The sequence below is a fragment of the Protomyctophum parallelum genome, assembly GCF_964188405.1.
Source record: "Protomyctophum parallelum genome assembly, chromosome: 8".
Taxonomy (NCBI): Eukaryota; Metazoa; Chordata; class Actinopteri; order Myctophiformes; family Myctophidae; genus Protomyctophum; species Protomyctophum parallelum.
Window position 1 is genome coordinate 43766372 of NC_139703.1, and position 26195 is coordinate 43792566.

At 42.9% G+C, this 26195-nt stretch overlaps 1 protein-coding gene across 1 annotated transcript; it reads right to left on the reverse strand.

The window, feature by feature from the left end:
- Positions 1 to 15067: 15067 nt before the first annotated feature.
- p3h1 (prolyl 3-hydroxylase 1) lies at positions 15068 to 25580 on the reverse strand. Its single transcript, XM_083771611.1, has 15 exons — positions 25000 to 25580; positions 23823 to 23975; positions 22248 to 22437; positions 20679 to 20810; positions 20039 to 20178; positions 19744 to 19833; positions 19555 to 19607; positions 19220 to 19347; positions 18890 to 19017; positions 18234 to 18329; positions 17990 to 18140; positions 17319 to 17436; positions 17133 to 17208; positions 16106 to 16246; positions 15068 to 15862 (listed from the first exon to the last, which is right to left on the reverse strand). Exons 1-15 carry the CDS (start codon positions 25450 to 25452, stop codon positions 15161 to 15163), a joined length of 2751 nt encoding a protein of 916 aa, XP_083627737.1. The 5' UTR covers positions 25453 to 25580; the 3' UTR covers positions 15068 to 15160.
- Positions 25581 to 26195: the final 615 nt, after the last annotated feature.

Below are 26195 nucleotides of genomic sequence, written 5' to 3' on the forward strand. Positions count from 1 at the left end.
GACCTGCACCTATACTTCTACTTCTACGTTTGTGTAAAATGTCATGAAATTACGTCAAGGTGTTCCTGATCATGTTGGGAGAGGCCATGATGAGGTACGTAATAGTGACCTTGACCTTTGAACTTTTACCGTACTTCTAATCAGTCCATCCTAGAGTCCAAGTGGATTTTTTTGACATGTTTTTGTCCCTGTGGTTGCCTTTTGTTCCATTGATATACATCCTCGTTGGACTTTCTCCAAAGTTCTCACTGCTCGTATCATTGAACCCACCTCCAACTGCACCACAGACGCCGCCAATGTAGATACACACATTCAGTATCCTCAGGTCTTTGGCTTTCCAAAGCAGGAAATCAGCAAATGTGGTTAGCAGCACAGACTCCGAACCACACACACATGATTAAGGCTATGAGATTAGTCAGTTGTCAGGGTTACACTGAAGCACATGTGGACATGTAAACATTATTGGAGGAGATTTCTCCTGTGTCTATCTCATTGGACAGGAGCAGTGCCCTGTAGGCCAGGTGTAGCTAATCAGCTTAATGGTACACCTCAGTAATGGCTGCGCTTTTGCCTTTATTTTATATTCTTTATAGAGGGACAGACAGTAGGCTGACAGGAAATGGGGGAGAGAGATGGGGGAGAGGCCGTCGGGATCGGGAGTCGAACACACTGCCAGGCTCAGGCTATACCGGCCAAGGTGCCTGGACCGCTGAGCCACGGCCCAGGCCAAAATGTTCCTTCTTTAATCAATGAAGGTGCTCCACTGCCAATGAACGTTGCATTGCATTGTGCTGCGCTGTGCGCTGCGTAAATTGTTAAAATAGTTTTTTAATTTTTATGAATCACTTTTAAAGCTCTCCATGGGCTGTCTCCCATGTATATTACTGAACTTTTATTCCCCATATCAAATGTGAGAACACTGAGGTCTTCAGGTAAAGACCTGCTCAAAGTTCCTAATACGAGCTTTTGAAGTTGTAGCCCCTTCCCTATGGAATTAATTACCCCTTTCCCTAAGGAGGGCAGAATCTGTCGAGACGTTCAAAAAGCTGCTAAAAACCCATTTGTTTCAAAAGCACTTTTGTCTGTAATATTGTCTATAGCAGGGGTAGGCAACCTTAGGCACCAGTGCCAACATTGGCACAAAGGAGGGTGATTACTGGCACACTGGCAAGTGTGTGAGAGTATTTTTGGTTTTAAATAAACTATTTAAAAAAATGCAGTCAGATAAATGAAGTCCCTCGCATTTTTGTGTAAATTTCATCCTGCATTCTACATTCATTAAAACTGAACTCTGTTATTGCCTTGACTCTAATGATCATTATAACAACATGAAAGAAAATATTTAAAAAGGAGAAACTTCATAATCATATCTGTGGACAAGCAAAATATGTTGGAATTTTTCACGTGGTGTCATTAAAATTAATGAATGTTGATATTGCACACTGACGATCTAGAAAATAAAAACATGGCACTTCATTTAAAAAAGGTTGCAGACCCTTGGTCTATATGGTACTGCATGTTTATGTATATATATATATATATATATATATTTGTATTATTACTCTGTCATTGTGTTTTCGTTTTATTGATGATCTATGTATTGCTCTTGTTTTATTTCATTTTATTTATTGTACAGCACCTTGTGACATTTGTTTTGAAAGGCGCTTTATAAAAAAAATTACCTTACCTTACATTACCTTACCATTACAATCAGAACTGCAGATTCACTCCAAATCTTCCGCCGCAGTCTGAGAAGGCAGCTCTTCAGACTACTTGCCCTGCATGGCCTCGACCTCCTACAGGCTCAACTTTTGTAACTTAAATAGCACTTTATGTAGACATAGCACTCTAAAGTGTATACACATGTCACTTGCTTTTTGATGATGGTCAATAGGGCTGTGAATCTTTGGGTGTCCCACGATTCGATTCGATTCCGATTATTGGGGTCACGATTCAATTCAAAATCGATTTTTTCGATTCTACGATTCTCAATTCTCCAAAAACGATTTTTTATTTTATTCAAAAGATTTTTTTTCCAGATTCGAAACTATTCTCTATTCAAAATGATTCTTGATTCAATACATAGGATTTCATCACAATCTACTCCAGCCAACTGAAGTGATTAACTTGAAAATGACTGAAGACATGATATGTTTACTGTAAGGGTGAGGGTTAGGGTGAGCTTACATTTCATATTATAAACACCATGTAGTGAAAACTCCTGTAACTAACCAGAAATAAAATCTAAAAATAAATAAAAATAAAATAATAATAATAAATAATAATAAACAAACCGATTTTTGGAAATTATGAATCGATTTTGAATCGTTCATAACGGGAATCGCGATTCTAATTCGAATCGATTTTTTTGACACCCCTAATGGTCAACACATTGAACACTGTTTAAAATCTTTCATATACTGTAACGGTACTCAAACTGAAATTGTATTCATGGTTGTGATGTTATATTTATTAATCACTTGTTTTATATTTAGTTGTAGGCCTATTTCTTTTTTTTAACTGTTTTTCTTACAGTCTTGTAAAATGTATTTCATATGATGTAATGTATTTAATGTGTGGACCCCAGGAAGAGTAGCTTCTACTAAGGTAGTAGCTAATGGGGATCCAAATAAATAAAAAAATAAAAATAAACACATATAGTTTCCTTAGATAGATATTCCACTGTTAGGTTCTTAAACTTACGTAGGATTCATGTTGACTTTTACGTTTTTTTTTAATGTTTTGATGTATTACCATGTTTTTGGTTCTTGCTTACTGTAAATCGCTCTGGATTAAGAGCGTCTGCTAAATGCCTAAATTGTAAATTTAGTGATTACTGCTTAACTAGTTTCCATTGCAGCTGGTTTGGAGGGTGGAGCCAGAGGCAATCAGAGGAAGGGGAGACACCTGGTCTTCACAAACACTATAAAAGACCTGATCTGGCTGATCACGCTCAGGTTGCAGGAGCAGCCACAGAAGAGCACCTTAGTTTTTGTTGTATTTTGTTAGTTAAAGTGGGCAGCATGTTTCCCTGCCAGTTTGAGTTGGAAACTTTAATTAATTGCTTAAGTCAACACCAGTTTTTAGCAGGTGTGGTTTCTCATTTTTCGTTGTGGCCTTGGACTATGGGCTATAACAATATGTATACATTATGAGTTGGAGATAAATTCCCTGCACATGCAGTGTCCCAAGTTAATTGGCATTTACATTGAGCCATTTGTACTTTTTTTTCACAAGAGTGCAGAGAAGATGGCACATCTGAATGAATGCTAGCTAAGCAGGAAATGAATAATGTATGTCTGGGCCCCACGGAGAGTTCTTGTGGTCAAGCTCAAGTGGTTCTGAAGAGACTGTTGGCTCTGCTCATTAAGCAGTTAAACAGTGTTTCTCTTCCCTAATATTGGTCGAGTGCTGTCTAGAAAACTAGAAAAATAAGCTAATTTTGAAGCATGAATGGCCAGTGAGGTTATTGTTGTTGAGTGATGTCCTAATTGCCAAATGTAATAATTACCATTTCCAGAAATGTTAAAGTCTTGGGCTTGTAATGACACAGAGACAGAGAGAGTTCTGTGAAGTCTTTCATCCCTGTGTTTTCAAAACCTGACTAGAATAGCCAACCTCTGTTTCATGCCTCGCTTCAGCTCAGTTGTCAGGTCAGAATTTCCCGGTGATGGTGGCCATGAACCGTGTGAGCACACGGACGATCCAGCTCCCTCCTCTCCACCCAGGTCTCCACCGGTTGACCTTCAGAACTACGTATTATCCTCCAACGGCACCCACCCTTTGTAACCAAACTTCTCACTAAACGAGGCATGGTTCAGTGGGTACCCACTCTCTCCCCACCCCCCCTCTCCATTTGTCTCTCCTCTCGCCCTCTCCCCATATTTTCCAGACCCCTGCAGCACTAAGCTGAGCTTAGGAGTCAGCTGAGCTGATCAAAGACGGGAGTCATGTCGTGACTAACAAGAGACGAGAGTTCCCAACGATACAGGACCTCCCAGGGGGTTCCACTGCTGTAGACCTGCTGTGACTAGAAATGGTCACTCTGAACGTGTTATGCACATTGTTTATGTGCCTGCACGAGTAGCAATGTGAAGGGCGGGCGGGCGGCACAGGCAGCATTTCGTTATCAAAGATGACATGGTATCGTCGTGGAGACAGAAGTCATTTTCATGTGGATATTGTGCGGACCCACTCTAGTGGTTCTATGTCTATGGAGGAGCCACCCTCCATTACCCAGCCTACTCCCAGAGCGAGGAACGTCCAGAGCATGTTCCCACCACTCTCCTCTCTCTCTTGTCCCACCCTTCCCCTCCTTCTCCCCCTCGTCTTGTCACGTCCACCCTTTCCAGTTGCCACTGTATAGGCCCTGCTGTGTCATAACACTCTAATTAGCCTGAGTACAAATTCACTCCTCCTCCTGCCGCAGTTCTTCCATTGTCCATGCCACTTTCCTCCACATTCCATGAGCGACAGCCATTACTGTGAATGCACTGTAATTGTATTAATAATATATATTTTCGTCAGACAATTTTATACACTAACATAGTGATAAGAAGATAATACTTTGATTACAGAAACACAAAATCAACAAGTATAGGCATCAATAATTCTGCTTTAATTACCTAGTCCTATAGGCCGAAAGCCTTTTTAATTAACCCTTCCGTCGTTACAGCTTTGATCGTATACGTCCAAATCTCCCTCACCGTTCTAAGGCGTTCCTCCTACACTTGGCATTCCCTCCTGTTGTCTTGCGTCTTACTGCGTACGCTACGCACCTGCACGTCCGTGCTCTTTCCATTTCCTACTAGTCCTGAGAGCACTCTGCAGGACTAGCCCCTCAAAAGAAAATCACGGAAGTGGGGTGGGGGATGTGAGACTTTTTCAATAGCGGTTCTAATGGTTTGACGTGGGGAGGGGAGGACCAGTCCTCTAATAGGGCACTGACTGAGGTGCTGGAGGAGCTTACTGAAAGCTATGCTTCCCCCAATATGCGACCCCCCCCCCCCCCCCTCAAAAAACGAAACAAAAAAGAAACGACTTTCCGGCCTAGTGCCCCCCCCCCCTGTCCCCCATGTCCCCAGTTCCACTACACTACAGTAATTAAGTTTGAGCAAAGACTTTGAGGTGGTTAAACATAAAGGAACATGAGAATATGACTGGAAGAACGGATACAGTTAAGAAACTCTACACGAGCGAGTCCTGACCACGAGGCGATTCACCTTACTGGTCAGTTTTGTACTAGGCGTACAAATATCAATTTATGTACAGGTATGTGTGTGTATATTTGCGACCAAAGGTCGCAGTTAACTATGGAATCGTGCATTTCCAGTGTGTTGGTCGGGGTGAGAGAGCATGTGACATCACGTGACATCATCAGGGAAGGGATGTCATCAATATTAAGCCCATATATGGAGATCCCTCCATATAGATCAACATTGGCCAGCAACTCTACATCTGACCTCAAACCTCAAACCCTTAGATCTTATATCATCATATATCTTTTATCATCATATATGGAGCCGACCTGTTCTGAAATTCCATATGTTGATCCTTCCCTATCCATCCTTCCTCTTCGATGTCTCCCTTTTGACTGATACCTGTCCATTTAAACTCTAGACGGACCTGCCCCAAAGTTAATAGTGCAGCCGTGCCCGGCAGCCGGCGAAAACTAGAGTTCTCAACAGGCCCAGGAATTAAGATCTTACCCCCCCATGCCAAAGCGCCAGCGCTCGCCAAGCAGTCTACTGTCACCTAGGCAGATATGCTGATCTGACCCCCCATTACAAAGAGCCAGTGCTCACTGCTCATCCAGCAGTCTGCTGTCACCCAGGCGGATGCGTGCACGCCCTTTAGCGCGAGGTCGCTTCTCGCCCCTCAGGGCTGGTGTATGCTAGACCAACATCAACAGACAGGACGGTGGGAGGTAGATGAGTTGAGGCCTGACTCCTTGAGTCAGAACAGCTGAGTATGAGAAGAATAGAGAGATTAAACGGGGAATGTAGGTCCTAATCTACCATTGTACATTAGCCCTCCGAGTCTCCGCTCACCAAGAGAGCAAAGAAAAGAAGACAGGCATTCCTCCGGCTCCTCACAACACAGCACTCAGATCAGAGGCCATAGATGTAATTCTGCTGCCATCTGGCCTTAACACATTCTGACCTGAGATCAGATTCATACGAGTTTTCCGCCGGACAAACACTGGGTCTGATTAACCAAACACTGAACAGCCCTCAACCCCTGCAGACTGCCCTAAAGTCTGCATCTCTCACCTACACCTAGGTTTAATCACATACACGTACAATCACATAGAGTAGAGCTCTGCCTGGTCGGACAACTCCTACTACATTAGTGACCTAATCAATCCTTACAACAACAGTCACTTAGGTCTGTCCCTTGGTAAAAACCTTAAAGATGGAGTGCTACAAGTGTATTTATCCAGTTTTCCATGTGTATGAGGTGACAGTATACTTCATTAGACACCCTGGAGTCGTTTTTTATGTACAATGATGTATTCCCTTTGTATTTAGGGTTTCTTCCTGGAGGCTGAACCCTTGACAGTCAAACGTGCCAATGAAAAAAACAGTAATATACTGACATCACATTATCAGCCCCTCCCCTAACCCCTCCCCCTTTATCATACAACTACAGCTGTGGGTGCGGTTTAAGTTCAGGTGGAAATTTGTCTTCGGTCTCAACAACAGTTGCAACAACAGCAACAACACTTTTTTTTTTCTTCATTATTTCTTCACTTTGTGACTCTTCAATCATCTGCATCACAAACTGCAATGTCCTACTGTAACTAAGACATTTTATCTCCTCCTGCCCCTTCTCTGCACTCTCTCTACCATCCACCCTTACTGTTTTTTGAGTGGTGCAACCACTCCTACATCCAGCAATGTCCGTGTACCTGTGTGTGTACCTGTATGTATGTATGTATCCGTGAGCACGAGTGGTGTGCGCATGCGTGAAACCAACAATGGCCAGCAATGTCCGCGTGTGTGTGTACAATGCGCGTGCCATGCTGCGTGCGCTGCGTGCGTGCGGTATTGCACGTGTGTGTGTGTGTAGTCGCACGTGTGTGTGTAGTGTTTTATTAACGGTTCCCCAAACAGTTCTCATCAGTCGTCATTTAGCTCCGCTGTGTCTGTGCAATGTGCATGCATGCAAGCAGAGCCTGAGGTGACGTCACCCCACCTAAAGGAGTGTGTGGGGTCGGGGAGGATACGCCCACTGTTCTGTGCATTCAGCGACCGCTCACCGCCGCGGAGCGAGTGATGTCGAAGAGATCTCCAAAGTGTGGTTAACAGAGAGGGAAATGACTCTGAGGCTGAGCACGCAAAGTGGAATAAATGTTATGCTATAGTTCCCTGCAAAGGTTGTCGCAACTTGTACCAGTTGCACGTCCACACTGATGAAACAACTCAAAATCAATACGCCTACACGAGTCCACAACTCACGAGAATAATCTAGGCAAATCGCGTTTGAGAGCCATGCGGAAAGCCCGCACTCACCGCAGCTCCACCACAGCCGGCGGGGGATGAGGATGATGCAAGGCTCAGGCTGGTTCACTTTCCACAGGCTAGTAACGTAATAGAAAATAAAAACTACTAATGTCTACAGAGCTTTTCATTAGGTGTATTGTACAACTGTTGTTAATGGTGTTAATTTAGAACGCCAATGTCTCGACGTCTTTCTGTCTGATATTTTATGAATCACGCCAAATCAATTTTGTCTGCACTTATTTTTTACAACTTATAAGCAACTCAACTGCTTTTATACAGCAAATTGCAATATACAGTACAAATTGCAACAATGATATTGTTGTGGTGGCTAGCTGGTGGTGGTGGTGGTGAAGTTTAAATAATAGTGCCACCTCATAATTGTAAAGTGCATTTTCAATAATCAAATTAATTAATTTGTTTTTATTATGTACTTGGTTAGGTTAGTTATAATATAAGCATAATTTATATCAGAAAAAAAGGGGAAAAAATAATATTAGGATCCGTTAAGGGAACCATTACGAACCGGAACCGTTAAGAGGGATCCGGGAAGGATCCGGAACCGTTAAAATCCTAACGAATCCCAACCCTAGGTGTGTGGGTACTGGAGCTCCATTGGCAGACCACTTCTGTCTTGGTGGTGTTGACAGACAGCCCCATCCTGCTGTAGGCCTTGACAACCACAGCAAGGATGGACTGGAGGTCCTGTGGGGAGTGTGCCACAAGAGCACAGTCATCTGCATACTGCAACTCAATGACCTGCTCTGTGGACAGTTTGGTCTTTGCCTGTAGCCTCCTGATATTAAAAAGGTTTCCATCCAGTCTGAAATCCACTAAAACACCACTGCTGGACTCAAGCTCCTTATGGAGAAGATGGGTAACACACATGTCCTCGGGTGGGACAGTACAGTACAGTACAGTACAGTACAGTACAGTACAGTACAGTACAGTACAGTACAGTACAGTACAGTACAGTACAGTACAGTACAGTACAGTACAGTACAGTACAGTACAGTGAACCCCTGGGGACCCCCACAAGGTAACTCTGTTTCTCAACTGTTTCGGACGCGGGCGGCCCGCCGGAACCGGCTCGTTCCTGTGGGTCTGGAAGTTCCGGGGACCCCCTGGGGACCCACACACGGAGTTGCACCACTCACTTCACACAGGTGTGATTTCTACACCTACACTAGCACCCACATGGTCCCACGCTCAACTTCTTCTCCACACTCCAGTTAACCCATTCTGAACGGGCACCCATTTTGGTGTCAGCATCATGTTATGCTTTAGCTATTTAAAAATAGCAGATCTACAAGCTCATATCGCGCCACCGAGTGGCGCGATACGAGCTTGTAGGTCTGCTATTTTTGAAAAATCGAAGAGCGACTGACATTTTTAGAATCTGATCTCAGGTCAGAATGGGTTCATCAGACCAGTGTGTGTCCGGCGGAAACCTCGTATGAATCTGATCTCAGGTCAGAATGGGTTCATCCTTCCCCTGACCTTTCCCCGCTTTCAGTACATCTTTCCTTTTATCATGCGCTCTCTGGCATTGACCCGCTAGGGTCAGACTCAGGGTTAGGGTTAGGGTTAGGGTTAGGGTTTATCTGCTCTCTGGCATTGACCCGCTGGGGTCAGACTCAGACTCAGGGTTTCTCATCCCTGAGCATATGATGCAAGAGCAAAAATGGACACAGTTTAAATATGGTTTGCCCAGAATACCGATTGCTGACCTTCCAAAACTAGCTCCACTCCATATTAAGGTTTTTGTACAAAACATAAATAAGTATGGTACATATTATTATGTATTTATTATTTTAAGACATCTGCAGGTCCACCAGACCCAACTTTGAGAACTACCAAACTTCCTCCCTCTATTCCTGCCCATGCCTCATGCCTACTTTTTTCACATTGTCAGCAAAGTGGGTTGAATTCCACAGTGGTCATATTCACATATGTGTGTCATCTGCCTGAGTCCCACCTCTTACCTACTTCTACCAATCCCGGAATTGTCTGGGACTCCATGTTTTGTGCTGCTGGATGTAAACAGAGGGTCATGACTGCCGTGGGATAGCCCGGGTAGGTTCTGGGTCCAATACAAATATAGTGTGGAATGTCTATAGATGAGTGTGCATGAGTAACTTGAATTGTATTTGTTCACAAAAATACCAATCATAGTAGGATAAAGTATAGACTTTTCCCCCTCATGGAAATGGTATACAAATTTAATTATATATGTACAGTAATAGTGTAGGCCTATATCATACATGTGTACATGTATGTGACGTGTGTATATATAATATTGTATACAATATTATAAAAATATGTATGTTACAAATTATATTTTATTGGTGGCTCAGGGGTGGCTGGAGGGTTGCCAGTTGCCAGTTCGAACCCGGGCTCCCCCACAGTTAGTGTCGAAGTGTCCTTGAGCAAGGCACTGAACCCCTAATTGCTCCTGCCTTGCATGGTTTCTGCCGCCATCGGTGTATGAATGTGTGTGTGAATGGGTGAATGTAATGCACAATATATGTAAAGCGCCTTGGATAAAGGCGCTATATAAATGCACCATTTACCATTTATTATTATTATTATTATTATTATTATTATTATTATTATTATTATTATTATTATTATTATTATTATTATTATTATTATTATTATTATTATTATTATTAGGCAGTTCAGGACATGGTGCTGTCACTCAAACTGCCACTGTGCACATATTCCAGTGGAAAGTTAACAGAGTTCAGAACCTTTCTCACACTCTTTCCTGCTTTTTCATTGGCTGCTTTCCCAAAAATGTGACATGTAGATGACATGTAGATGCTGTCTCGTGAAGGAAAATCCCCATCTCTTTCTCTCTCCCTCTCATTTATTTTCCCATCCTAGTGGATCATTACCATTAATCACAATGTATTCTTCTGCGTAATTATTAACTTTCATCTCCCTAAACTCCTCTACTTTTCTGCATTCTCTTTCTCTCTGTGTGTAAAACGGTGGCTGAAAGCCAAGCATCGCCTAGCCTGTGATCACCATAACAACCAGGCGAGACATCTTCATTTGACAGAACAAAGGGCCTCCGAGAATCACTGCCGTTCTCCCAGGGCCTATTGGTGACTTGCCAGTGGCATATTGGGCTGAGCGCTGCAGAGTTTGGAGGTGATTCTTCGAAGGAGTATAGCGTTATATATCATACTGACACTTAACCGCCCTGCAATATCCCCCACGTCCATAAAGATCTCTTAAGGCCTTCTCAAAGAGAGTACATTTCACAGATCCTAATACTTTGTAGTAGGATGCCTCTGACACTGTAGTCTTATACTGTATATGATCACCTAGATTCCTAGAAGCTTGTGGGGGCCTTTTTAAGAAGGTCACTGCCTGGGTCAGTAAAAGGTTATTTTGGCTGTTCTCACTGTAGGGTTCACCCGCATATGACTCATGACGACTAGGAAGGATGTTTGCTTCCTTAACAAATCCACAGACCAGTTTCTGGAGCTGGTGTTGGGTCAGCTCCTGACAGTCACTAGCTTCTAAACTGCGTGATTCATCTCCTGCGTCCTGACAGTGATCTTAGATCGTCTGTTTTCACTATTCATCATGCAATTATGTATATGGCTTAAGTGTATTCATGACTACCTAAAGACTACCTAAAGACCGGGGAAGTCAACAAGACTGATATCAGGGGTGGGGCCTACCAAGTCAATTTAAAAGGACAAACACAGTACACAGTACAGTATCACTATACAGAAGGCAATCTTTTGATCTGAAACACTGCTATAGCCGACAGTATATTTCTGCCTTCACAATGCCTTCTCAGAATTCTGTATAATAATGCAGATGAGTGCTGATGATGACAAAATTAGTATTTTGCAGTATTTTTCTGTATTCACACCAGTATGTAGAGAAAAGAAATCTGAAATAAGCCAAATATTTTAAATCAAACAATTATGCAATTATTCAAATAACTAATAATAATTCAATAATAAATCTGAGAATAATCCAAAAACTATTTAGCACTCTTATACTGACACTTCATCTTGGAAAACTGCAGTAGCCAACTTTGGAGATATGTGCAAAACATGTTCTTGTATCAAAACCAAGTACAATTGCAGCCGGAACCGAGACGAGACCATCAAAATGTGGTCTTGGGAGAGAACTAAATTACTACACCACTCGGCGTCTTTCCATACATACTGGATCCATCTCTACTGTTATAAAGCCTTCAATACCCTCCTCCACCCTGGTCCCATCCCCAGGGCAGCACGGCTGTGATCCCAGCCATAGGAGAATAAGGACACAGTTCATGGCAGAGCTGAAGTCATCAGCCAGGCATCCGTCAGAACAGCCACCCAAAAACAATAGAGCCCTCTGTTCCGTTAACACAAGGTTGGTTTTAGACAAGAGGCCGGGCAGTGCTGCGATGGACAGCAAGGGAACTGACAGCTCCGTCGTTGTCTTTGAATCTCACGCCTTACAGTCTCGGGAGTGAGCCTCTGTGAGGCGTACATCAGGGTACCGTCTAAGGCCCAGATGTCCACTGTGCTGTAGACTACAAACTGAATGAACAGCACAGGAAAATTGCAATTGCAAATTGATATAGTCTGAGAGGGACTTTAAGGGATACAACGATAGACGTGCCCTCTTGTCCCAACAAAGGACACCATGGGCTTATTAGTATAATGTTATGGAAGACTCTGCTTCTGTCCTTGGCCTTAAAATAGTCTTTATAACTTTGATATATACAGAACCTCAGCAATGTGCTTGTACTGCACTCACCATATAAAAAACGGGCCAATATGCACGCACACACAAGTGCATGTGCGCAGCTGCATGGAAGCATGCACACATACGCGCGCACGCACGCACGCACGCACGCACGCACGCACGCACGCACGCACGCACGCACGCACACACACACACACACACACACACACACACACACACACACACACACACACACACATCCCAGAGGGCTCAGCGAGGGCTTACACAGATAAGTGAAGGGCTGATCTTGAAATGTGCCTTGAGGCCAAACATTGGACAATGAAAAGTTTCCTTTCAATCCCCAGGTCTGAGCCAGAGGAGCAGGGAGAGGGGAGAGCATGTCAGTCCTTGTTAGCCTGCTGTTTTATTCTCCCTGCTCCCGAGTCACAGAGTCAAAGTTAATCTGAGTGCCCAGTGTCCCGCTGTGCACGACCCGATCCTGCACCGCCGTCTCCATGGCCGCTATGTCTCCATGGCAACAAGAGAAAAATCATGTGGCCTTGTCCCAGAGTAATGTAATGTAATGTGCGTGCACACGCACACACACACACACACACACACACACACACACACACACACACACACACACACACACACACACACACACGCGCGCGCACACACACACATACACAATGCTATAATACAACATTGTATAATTGGTACATTGACTGTTAAAAAAGAAAAGTGAAAATTATGCATGCTGATTCAAGGCTACATCCATTCAAAGTGTTGTGTGACTGTAGGCAGAACAATCAGAGACAGTTGTACCAATCTCTGTCTAGTATTCTGTGACTACTGTACTCTTACCCCCCCTCTCTCTCTGTCTCTCTCTGTCTCTCTTTCTCTCTGACCCACTCCCTCCATGTTTTTGTGAAACAATGGTCAAAGCAATACCACAAATACACAAAGACAAAGCCTGTGTGAGTATCTCTCTCTAGCCTAATGTATACTTTGTCTATATTGCTCGCCAACAGTTTTTCAATCTTGAAAATCTGTTATTCACAGCAAGCAACACCATCACAGGACAATGTATAATATAGCTTGCACTTTCTGAATTGCACAAGATAAGGAAACACAAAGAAATGAGTGACAGTACAAACACACAATAGCATTATGCTAGATAGTTGCTATGCATGTGCATGAGACCACAGCTTTCCGCACAGTAAAAGGACCATTTCTCTGCCAACTCCAACACACTGCCGTGACCCCTAGTTGGGCTAAAATGACTGCAATTCATTCTTTGAGAAATTGCCTGTTATTGTGTTTTTACGGTGTGTTTATATATGCACCAGCACGCGTGTGTGTGGGGTGGGCGCATTTTGTGTGTACATTTGCATGAAGCCATGTTGGTTAGAGACAAGGCTCTGTGTCAGCTCCATTCGCAATGTTTGCACAGAGTTGAAGGAATGTTTCACTAAGCATTTGACGTAAAATATACGCACAGACACAATTTGTAAAGGGCTTGATATGCAGTGCAACAGAGGAGCTGTCAAATGCCTCCCTCTTACTATCTGGGATAACTAGAATGTTTCAGTCTGTTTAGCTGTGCCAGTGTGTAGATGTCAAGAAACAAGTGAATCAAGATGTATTGCCATAGTTTGGTCGTGCTGCATGTGTGTGTGTGTGTGTCTGTCTGAAGACTTGCTGTGTAGGCATGAATTCATGCACATGCTAAACCTACACAGGCATTGTATTACACACCCTGAACAGTGTCATAGCTACTGCATCCACAGGCTCTAGGAATAACGGATACAAAAAAAGTCTCGACATGAATGGGTGATCACGGCTAAATAAACTTGGGCACTGAGCACGAGTGAGGTAATTTGTGCTTAATTTTTGTGATGCCAAATATATTGGAAACGTGTTTTGGAAAGTCCAATATAATTGTAATCCTATTTGGAATAGGATAAAAGAGAGGAGTTGACCATGTCAATATTCAGAAACTGATGTTTTAGACTATACTAGAGCCAGGTAGTAAAAGTGGTCATGTTAAAGAGAAAATGACAATGAGGGTGGCACAGGCAGATGATCTTTGGGTGGAGTTGTTTGAATCTAAATAGAGCTAGTGTCCCAAGAGAAAACAGACATGTTGGCAGACTTGGTGTGGCATGCACAAGGATGCCAACACATACACCAAATCTACGTGGTATTAATATTCCTATAATTTCGTTTTTAAAATATTCTCAAATTAAGTAAAATCACTGCAGTACAACAAAATTACTTAAAGACATGAACTCCAAATGCACCAGTGCATGGTTTCTACTGAAGCTGACTAATAGTTTATGATGCTTCCATCCTGCCACCCAGTGTTTGTGTAAAGTATTGCATATTTTGGTTTAGAATAATAATGTATTTTTTTTGTTTCGTTACTTAACCACTTGAACCCCAGAACCTTATTCTGGGGGGTTAGCCAAAAATAGCAAATCTGATGTAGAGGGGGGAAAGCACAGAGCAAACTCAGGTCCAGTTTACTAAATCTAAAGGGTTTAAGTGGTTAAAAACTGGCGGGTCATACTTTAAAAACATCACTTTTATTTCACAAATTCACACAACTGATTTGAGATGAGTTTCTCCACAGAGTAACAGCTCCTGAGATATTTATTTTCTCTCTGTGGTGGGAGTCTTAGAGAAACAAAAAAGACGCTTATAGTAACTTTGGGTGTCTGCATAGAAGAATACAATACAGAAATAGTACTGGAGTGATCATTTGATTGACATCAGCAATGATATTTTTTATACCTTATTATTTCAGTATGCCTTAATTGTATTTCACTATCCGTCAAATTGAAAAGACAACATCTTAAACACATTTGAATGAGGAAAACTCATTGAATTGCACCAAATAGTAGAAAAATATATACAACTTAGAACAGTCACATGTACTGTGTTCATCACAGCTCAATCTTGTGTTTCTGTGAGTCTGATTTGTTGTCGATCTTGGAGTCTTTGGGGTCCTTTTTGACATCCACTTTCACTGCCTGTTTTGCTTCCAGCTTCGGATCCGTTTTGTCGGCCTGCTTGGGTTTAGTTTTCACTGCTGGTTTTGCTTTAGCGACAGGTTTCTTAGCCACAGGTTTCTCTTTAGCCGCAGGTTTCTCTTTAGCCACAGGTTTCTCTTTAGCCACAGGTTTCTCTTTAGCCACAGGTTTCTCTTTAGCCACAGGTTTCTCTTTAGCCACAGGTTTCACTTTAGCCGCAGGTTTCTCTTTAGCCACAGGTTTCTCTTTAGCCACAGGTTTCTCTTTAGCCACAGGTTTCACTTTAGCCGTACCTGCCGCTTTGGCCTTACCCTGGTCACCGGTTTTGGTGTCTGTAATATTTGATAACGTTATAGGCGTTATCGTATCCGTCGTTTTTCCCACCGTTTCTTCCTCTGATTTTTCCTTTGGTGTTTCGTTTGGATTTTCAGCCATGCTGATTGACTGATCAGCCGTTTTGTCTTCCCGTTTATGTGCCGTCTCCTGCTGATCAGTGGGGGCTGTTTCAGAGGCTGGTGGCTGAGGGGCTGAGATGTCCTCAGCATCCTTTGCTAAGAACTCCTCGTCCACAGGTGTGGAAAACATCTTCAACATCTCCTGAGCTTGGAATCTCTCCTAGAGTCACATATTACATGTTAGTTTAGTTACTACTATACTCTGGTCGAGACGAGGGTTTTAGACACAGCTGCATATAGGACATTAACATTATGGAATAGTTACTCAATAATCACAAAGCCTAACTGTCAGCTACAAATGAGGCATGAACACAAATTAACATAAATGAGTCGACAGGTGATCAACAGGGATAGTACTAGGGACTGACAATAACAAATACAACATTGCCAGAGGTACATTTACCTTCTCCTCGTGGGCAGGGTCCAGTGTGAACCAGAGTGCTACAGCACACCTCTGGCCTTTGGTAACAGCTCTAACGCCATGGGGGTTTTCCTTTCCTGAACCGAAACCCACCACTCGACCACACTGCGGATGCACCTTGGCCTGGGAGGACATAAATAATATCAAACATACATAAAGTACAACATATCCCTGGCATCAAATGCTGCTGTATAGTTGACGACAGTTTTTAAACCTTCTTCAGCTCACTTAACATTTACATATTCTATTCACATACATGAGGGAAGTAATAATAACATTAATATTAATATATATTAAGAATAATAGATTTATATAACGCTTTTCTAAGTACCTAAAGTACATAAAGAAAAGGAAGGAACCAACTTTATTTCAAACTAGAAAAAGTGCCCTTCTGGGCACAGGTCTCCACCAGGTTATCCACAGATCCGTGCAGTTAGAGGTAAAAACACTTTTCGGCCAGTTATAGCGCCACCTTGAGGCTGAGTTGAAATTGTTCATGTGGCATTGCGTCCTCGGCCTAGTGGGAATGTGGGTGCACAATTTCACGGAAATCACGCGATGTGTTCATGATTTGCAGCATTTTGTTTGAAACTGAGCACTCCTGTGAACTTTGGAAGCCAATCTTAAGCAATCAGGATGGAGTTTGAGAAATCTGAAAGACTGGTTTCGTTGAATGGCTCTAGAGAGACTGTGTACCAATTTGCGTGATGTTTGGACAAAATCTGTAGGTGTACTGTGCAAAACCTTGTTTTGCACAAAGCGGCCTCCTGGTGGCGCTATAACAGGCCGTTGTGGAATGTTTGGGGCAGAGGTTCATGGTTGGCATCCAGGGAGTGTGTGTGCAAAATTTGGCATCGACCAGGTTAACGGTGGCCGAGATTAGCTCCTCACGGACGGACGGACGGACGGACGGACGGACACACGGACGGACGGACGGACGGAGTGCAAAACATACTCTCCCCCTAGGCCTTCGGCCTGGTGGAGACAATAAAAGTAGTTTAAGACTCACCGTAACTGTTTTAGCATCCAACTCGGTGAAAATAAAATCTCCTCCTTCAAAGTCACCGTTTAGATAAAGGATGGCACTGGAAGGGAAGAACAAGCAAGTTAATAGCAGGTGATGTATTGTGGTGCCTGTTGAGATCAGCACTCAATGTTGGCATTTAGTCTGCAGAGTGCATGTACATTTGCTCACCTGTAATCTCTGTGTGTGTATGCAGGAGGTTCCTTGATGCATTCATTGAGCTCAGAGACCAGCAGACAGTTGTCGACATGAACAGGGTGGCTCAGATCCTCACGCTCCTCCTGCTTCTCTGCATAAGTGGAAACATGTAAAGTCACATAATGTGAACTCTTCTTTTCCCCATACTGTACATTTTGAAATTCTTAACAAATAGAGCAGATTGCAATCAAGTCCAAGACGGTCATGATTTGCATCTAACATTTCTTTATTAACTCAATACTGCAATACCTTTTTAACATTTGTGTCACAATAAAACCCATGTTGCACCTTCAGTGAAAGTATTTTGTTCAATGGTAAAACAATCAAATTAAACTAAACCAATTGAAGTTATAACACTTGGGGTTAAGTGGGTTAAGTTGGGTGCCACGTGATACTATGAAGCCGTCCTGGTTGTCGCCATCTTGGATGCTAACAGTAATAGCACCAATGCTAGTGAGCTAAGACAACGTCCATCCTTGATCCTGAAAACGCATCGCGTAATGAATTTATAGGACCTGTCAATAGCAACTTAAATGTCCAAGAGGGTGAATACTTATTACTTATGCAAGATACTATACATCATGGAAATACAATTCTCTTCCACAATGAATTTATGCAATGGTGCCTCTTGTTGTCTGACTAACCTTCAATGGCAGAACGGCACACCAGGTGAGAGTAGGAGAAGTACAGAGGAGTTTCCACATGGAAGTAGGATTCCAGAATCTTGCGCACCTTCTCACTCAGGTCACTGAACAAACGGGCACTCTTCAAGGGCACCTTACCCTCCTGCCCCAGCTGTGGGACGAGGCAGTAACCTTAACATTCTGTACAAAAGCATGACTATGAATACACATAGCAGTTATAGTTTAGATTTTTAGGGCGACTCACCTTTACAGCCTTTAGGACGGTGACTCCTTGGAACAACTCATTGGGGGAGTGAGGGGATGGACGCCCCTGGTACCCATCACCTTTCAGAGCTGCGGCCTGCGAAATACACACATCATCATACAACAAATATGGGACACACTCCCCCTGGCCAGCCGGGGCGCCTGATGGAGGGGAAAGGAACTGGTTGGAATAACGTGTTCCTTCCACGCGCTACGTCCAACCAGGGAAACTCCCCCCTGTCAGGTGTAAAGGAGCAACTTGGACACTCAGGCATGAAGGAAGCATGAGTTCAAGTCTGTTGCTCTCCCCTTGTCCCCCATATATGGGGACTAGGTTGGTGGAGGGTGTGTAGAGCCCAGGATCACATTAGATGATTGACACAGGGGTGAAAAATGGGTTACAAAATCGTGGGATAAAAAATATATATAAAAAAAACAAATATGGGACACACAATACCAACAACACACACACATAGAATGGAAAAAAGACATTACGTGCGATGGGATTATAACAAAGGATTTAATTCCTGTCATTTACAGATCCAACTTTGCAATCTAATTAATGGTTGGCATCAATGCTGCAATTTGTTTAACTTTCATACCAGCAAATTATTTGATTATACGATACATTTTTCAAATGATGTTGTGCCAACTCACATTGGAGAGGCGATGAAGCTCACGGCACTCATCGTCAGTAATCACTCCATCCAGCACGACCCGCTGGGACCCGTTCAGTTGTATCGATGTCATGGCAACGTTGATGTCATCATATAGCACAGGGCCACCTGGTGGTGTGGAGGAAGTGGTGCGTTAAAGGGTGAGGAAATATGTACCAGTACAAAACAAATTCCTGGCAATGTTTTGCCTCGACAAGGAATGTCGAGGAAAGGAAGCAATATGAATGAATTGCTGATCTGCACGCACGCACGCACAGACATGCTTGTTAGAGACAATAACTCTGAGGGAAATCTATTTTCACATCCTCACCTTCCCGGGGGGCTATTATCTTCGCAAACTCTGACGAATCCTTGGTCTTCTCATCTACCAGGGTTTCTATTTCCTTCATCAAGTTCCCTATTTCCTCTGTAATCCTCGCAGCAGTCTCCCTGTCTGCCCTGACACAGACAACACAAGAGTGTTGAGAACGGTGTCACATGCAAAAAAAATAGCCAATCTACAAGCTCACTACACGTCATGGCACGACACAGTGGTAGCTTGTAGATCGGCTATTTCCGGCACACTCAAAGCATAAATCAAGCCTAAATGAGCTCTTGTACGGCACCACATTGTGCAGTCAAACAAATGTAAAACAAAAATCGTACTTCTGCTTGTCTCTCAGCTTCTGAGGCATGACATCTGCAGGAGTCCATGTATCCTGAAAAACAACAGCATAGTGAAAGACGCAAGACACAGTGAAAGACGCAATAACACCCTTATTTTTAACAGCATGGCAGAACATTACTGATGTGTGAAAATCATTTGATAACAAGAGTGATGAAGGTTCAACCCACTGGGTCTACGAAGGTGATTCCGAAGATTTCATAACCAAAGTAGAGCAGCTCTTTCTCCAGTAAAGACAGATGGATGTACTGCTTTAGCACCTAAGGGCAAAGACAGAGGGAAATCAGTGTGTGTGTGTGTGTGTGTGTGTGTACGGGCGTGCACAGGCGTGCGTGCGTGCATACACACACCATTAACCCACCATTGTGTCCATGTGGTATAGGGATTCAATACCCACAGGGATGACCCAGTCTAAAAATGCCTGCCCCCACAGCACTGTGAAGTGCTTTGGATTCTGTGACCTACCTGTCTGGCTGATATGGTGTCTGCCTTGTCCTCCCCCAGCACGGCAGAGTAGTAAGCCAGGTTCTGCTTCATCACCTCATCATCAGGGTGGAACAGCATGAAGGTCTTAGCACACTCTATGGCCTTCTCATACTTTTCACCTGCAAGTGGGACGACAGCAGAGGAGAAAGTTTAGGGGAAACCAGGGGGAATGGGGGGAGGGAGGAGTGAAATAATGATGTGAAATCCTTTTTGTTGTCCTGTTGTTTCCACCGCTTTTCTCACAATCTAGTCTGCCAATTTCCACCTCCCCTTGTACTGTAGTCCCTTGTGAGGGTTGACCAGCCTTTAGTGTCCGCTCCGATACACGTCAAGACACTAGCTGCTTCTTTTCACCAGACACATTTTTTCTGTATGGACTGTCAGCTACATTCAATGATGTTTAAGCAGCACAAATACATGTAAATCGTATTTCCCACGCCCAATGCATGTATATCAAAGGGTGTAAGCCTTTAGGAGGTCCCTATTTAAACAAGAATGTTGTGTTGATGTTTTTAGTACCGTTTCAATAAATAAATTAAAAATACGCACACAATATTCACAGTGAAAAGTGTGATAAAGTAATGGCGTCAAATGAATAGAAGGCGACTGTGAAACTTACTGTTGTAGTAGGAAAACTGAAGGTAATTTAATTGGGATGGGAGGAAGTCCTCAAAAGGCTTGGGTTTACCAGCAGTACTGGCTAGATCTACAGAACAACGCTGCTTACAGCTCAGCACCTGCATGTAATGATCTGAGAAAGGGAGATATGTAGACAAGACAAAGGTTTAGATCCACTGCCATGAAATCCAAACAATAGTAGTAAATGACAAAGATCATATGGTCATATCAAAAACTATAAGGATGGGACCTAAAGCCTCTCTGCTTGGCACTCAGTATCAAGGGTTGGATTGGGGGTACATCCCAGCAACATACTAGCATCATGTCCAGGGGTGTACTTGTATAACATGGCTGGGGGATGTACTTGTATCAAGCCGCCTCACGCTACAGAAACTGGAGATAGGCTCCTGCCCTATGGCCCAGGAATCAATTTGGTTCCAAAGTCTACTTACTTTAAGCCTTATTAATTTACAAAAGTCTCAAAGAAACAGCCATAACACAGTAACCAGTGCTCTGATCAGCTTAATATAGGACCAGATTGAAACATTGCTGTCAACAGCAGTGTCTGTATTGTGGTTCCATAGCCTTCATGTTTGGCAGCCACATTTCTCCACGTTTGATCTGGTTTCTTCCTTTATAGTTCAGTGCACAAGTAGCACATTTGCCCACGTCGATTGGTAATATCAAGGGCTGATACAGCTTTAATGTGTACCAATTCGTCAGCCGACCCATTTTCCTTAGGGATACAGCTTTAGCAGTCACTGATTGGTCAACTTCCCCATTATCCCTAGAGCTGATAGGGCAGCTGACCAATTTGTGCAACACCCTCACCCTCTTTTTTTAATCAGGCCCCCCCACTCCACCCAGGGCAGATATGATATATGCTATTTCTTCAAAATGCGGCAGCTAGAGTTTTAACTAAATCTAAGATGAGAGAACATATTACTCCAGTTTTAGCCTCATTACATTGGCTCCCAGCCTCCCAGTTGTTTTTAGGATTGATTTTAATTTATTTTTACTCGTTTATAAAGCTCTAACGTCTCAACTTAGAGCTTGGTCTTGCACGTTCCTACCTCCTGCCTAGATATGTCCCAAACCACCCAACTGCTGGCCCGCTTGAGGTGCCTAAAAAGATGGCGACTAGGAAATACGGTGAGGCAGCTTTTTGCTTCTACAGGCCGACAGCCTGGAATAAACTCCCGCTACAGCTTAGACAGGCACCCTCTGTAGATGTTTTTAAAGCACAGCTCAAACCCACCTCTTCACGCTTGCTTTCTCTCCGTTTTTATTCATGTACTCATTGTTCTGCCTAATTTCCTTCCGTTTTATGCTCTTTGCATATTGTTTTATTGTCTTAATGTTACTCTGTTTTTGCTCTTTACGTTACGTGCTTGTTGCTTGTTACGTTTTCTCTTTCTCTTTTCTGCCCTGTAAAGAACTTTGCGCTGCATTTTCATGTCATGAAACAAAAGTGCTATACCGTAAATAAAGTTTAGCATTAGTATTATTTCATATTACAACATAACACAACACACACACTGTGAGAGAGATTTTACTGTATATACTTCACCTGTAATGGTCTGGAAGAGGTCAGCACTGTATTCCAGGTAGTTGTAGCCGTCATAATCATAGAGTCCCTCACAAAGTGCTCTGCACTCCTTGTCTGCTGTGAAGTACTCATCTAAAGATGTTTCAAAGTGGTCGGCAGCCAGACCGAATGAGTCATCACTGTAGTAACGCTTTCCCAGTAGGAACTCAGCCTGAGAAGATTTGATAGGCAAGAAGTTAGCTTCTACTCTCTTTGTCACTTTACCTTAGAGATGGTACAGCTCTTGGGGGTAATGCCATGCATTGCCAACCAAAAAACTAATAATTCCATTATTTTACAGATTATGCATCACATTATGATGCCGTATGCAGGATAAAAAGGCAACCTGTTCATGAGTGCCACCTTAGCACAGTGTAGTACACGGTACTTGTGAAATTGTGAATTCAAATGAATAATAGCCTGGTCTATCTTGCTGGAAACGCATGATTTAAATCACGACCTGAAATGATATTCCCAGTACAGTGGCTTCAACTGGTTAACTGCACTCAGTGGAGCGCAAATCTCCATCTCCACCAAGTGGCATGCCCCAATATTAACTTACACTGTCTAACACAGACTATCACTAGTAATATAATAGTAGTGTCTATATAGAGCGCACCAGTCAAACTTTATAAACTTGACCAATGAGACGAACACTACTTCCACAATGTTGGTGTAAATATTGTCATATTGACATACAACAGGCCCGTTTTTATTAGCGACCTGGTCATGATTGACTTCCCCTAAGTTAATGGTATAATGCCAATGGGAGTCTGCACCACTCGTGTAGCCAATCACGTAGTAGCGACCTAGTCATGATTGGCTGCCTCCTAAGCTCTGCCCCGCACAACCGGAAGTAATCTCCTATTAATACAATATTAGCGCACCGCGGCCACTCTAGACCGCAGCTCGAAGCGACAACAGCTGCTCATGTTATGAGTTAACTGCATGGACAGCAGGAAAGCCACAACAAAACACAGTGATTGAACCACGAACAGAACGTTGGAAACGAACGCAAGTAACGGCCGCGAGGTTGTGACACAGAAACATACGTTATAAAAATAAGATCTGCCAATTCTACAAATTAAATGTAGAATTTTGCCATTTCCGGTCACATTACTATTGAGTGATCAATAATCTGCATGATTTTGAGACCAATCTGATACCAGTATGGTATTTTTATTGCTGATATGGCCGATTCAGATATGCTACCGATTATATTGTGCATCTCCAATCAAATATAATCACAATTCTGCAAATAAGACCAGAATTTGAATGTAATTTCTGGACTCAGTTGACAGCCCTAATGCTGATGCTGATCAGTGTAGTCGGTTTGTGAGATTAATCGCGTTCAAGGAGAAACACACACAGGGGCAAATGCTAGATCTGGAGCCCCGGCCAGGCGGATAACAACCTAGTATTGCCACTCACTGGGCCTGGCTACTACTGTGGTACCTCTCTCTGATAATCATCTGTACTACAAGGCAAGCTGAGATGAAAAAACTGCAGATGTATTGGGTGAAATGCCATATTATATGTCATAAGGTTCAGGGTTACCATATGAGGTTTGGCCTCCAAGTCTTTGAAGTCTTCCTCCTGTACTCCTGCCATCATCCTGTAGTAGTCCAGGTTCTGTTTCATCTCCATGTGATCCGGGTTAGCAAGAAAAAAGGTGTGAGCGGCTGCCACTGCCTTGTCCAGCATATTGATCTGCCAACAGACAGAAATAAAACAGACACATAAAATAGGGCTACCTAATAGTACCTATACAGGGTTGTTGTTTATAGTTTTGTTTTGACTATAGTTAGTTTAATAGTATACTTTGCTTTGTTGTAAAATAAATAAATAAACCATATAAGTAAGTCTGTTTTACTAGAGTTTACAAACATGATGTAATGAATTATGAATCGTGCATTACATAATTGAATGCACGATTACAGGAAAGAGAGGGAATGTAATTTACATTCCCAAAAGGTTATTAGGGTTATGTTTCTAAAAAAAATGAATATCAAATATTTAAATATTGAATCAAGCAACTTAAACTACACTACACACCACCATAGCATGACCCCAGAAGTGTTTGAAAGTTAAATACAGACTTTAATGGGTGACAATTTAATTTGGTACAGTATATTGTTAGCCCCGTTGCTATTGTATGAACATTCAGGTTAATATACCGTTACACCAATTGATTTCACAATTTCCGCCCTCTGGTGGAAGGTAGGTAGAACTGAGAAGAGTCAAATTAGCAGCAGTTTCAGCAGTGTTTGATGATGAACTGCATCTACTCTCATCCCTCCAGCTTTGTCTTTTTCAAGTTTCAATACTATAATTTTGTGTGATTTGAGGTGCATGAAACGTAGCACTCTCGCGGTGAGAATGAGTCTGCGTGGACCAGTCTATATATACTCTATCTATGGGACCAGTAGATTTAGTGATGTGTCCCAAACTGTGCTAGACTAGACTCCACCTTAAGACGTGGCATGGATTCTGGTTTGGGGGTTGGGGCACTTCTTATCCCCAGGCTGAAAGATTAGTTCGGGTAAATGTTTGAATGTAATTACAACTAAAATTGACAGAATTTTTTTGATTTGACACAACATCAAATGCGTCTATATAGCTGTTCTAAGCCTTCAAAATAACATGTGATTGCGTGTCTGTGATGCATCTCTTCTGATTGTCACTATCGTCTGCTCGCCGCGTACAGTAGCATGATGCACGTACGATACATTACCTTGAAATATGCCACTTGCAAGTAATTATATGGCGACCTCTTTCTGAATTCAAGCTCCACTTCTTCGCTGACTTTATGCATAGTCGGTGGTCCGAGTTTGTCATTTTCACAGGAGTTCACACAGTCGGCTCGTTTGAGGATCCTCTGGAAAAAGCCCAGATCCTCTACAGATCCAGCGCCTGGTACTGGCAGCACACCAAGGCCGACTAGAGGTTCGCCGAAAGCGGTCAGGTTTGCGCAGTTTATCCGACAATGAGCCTTCACCTTACGGACTGTTGCCTTGTTTCTAAGAGCCTTTTCCATGTGAAGGATAACCGACATCCAGTCGCTCTTGTAGTAGGCTTCAACTGCTGCGTCGAACAGAAAATCATAAGGCTCCAAACTGTAATTAGGCACGTCCGATATACACAGTGGAATAAAGCACAAAATCAAAAGTGCATAACGGCACTCCATTCTGGACAATCGGGCCTAAACCTGGAAAGACGCCGGGCCCCCCGGTAGTGTGGGTTAGTGAAACTTTACTGACACTTTTAACTGGGGGTTGCAAACTTTTTCGGGGGTGGGGTTTGTGCAGTCCCCCTATATGTCCTGTTGCAGTGCTGTAGGCCCACCCCAGAGTCTGCTGCTGTGCTCTGCGGTGAGAATAAAGGGAAAATCAAAGCTGAGTTGCTGACAAAAATAGCTTTATTGGCATCATGGCATGAGAAAACATATGTTTACATTGCCAAAGCAACTACAATCTAAAATAATGTAGCCTGGCGGCGGCCTGTGCACAATTTAATAGAAATAATAATGTAGCTATTACACATTGCAAATCTAACTTTCCCAGCCCAATGAGCCCATAGAATTATATACCTGTATAAACGCAACAACCTCACCAGTTAATATGCTACGCATCTTCTCAATAATGCTCTTTGAGAATGTGTCCACCTCGAAAGCCTGTCATTAATCTGATGCGATTCTAAATTCAAACACATTTATTAGGAAAGAACGTTTATGGTCACGATTTTGCGTAGGCTAAGTAAAAATTGATTTTACGACATAGAAACAAAGTAACTTACATGTTTTTAACCCATTTCAAACAGGCACAAACAAGTCTACTAGCCAGTTAGGACCTTAGGAATTAGGACCATTGCAGCTCGAGCTTCTCTTTTCTGTGGGCTCCGTCTTTTGAGCTAATTTAGAACTTCCTGTCT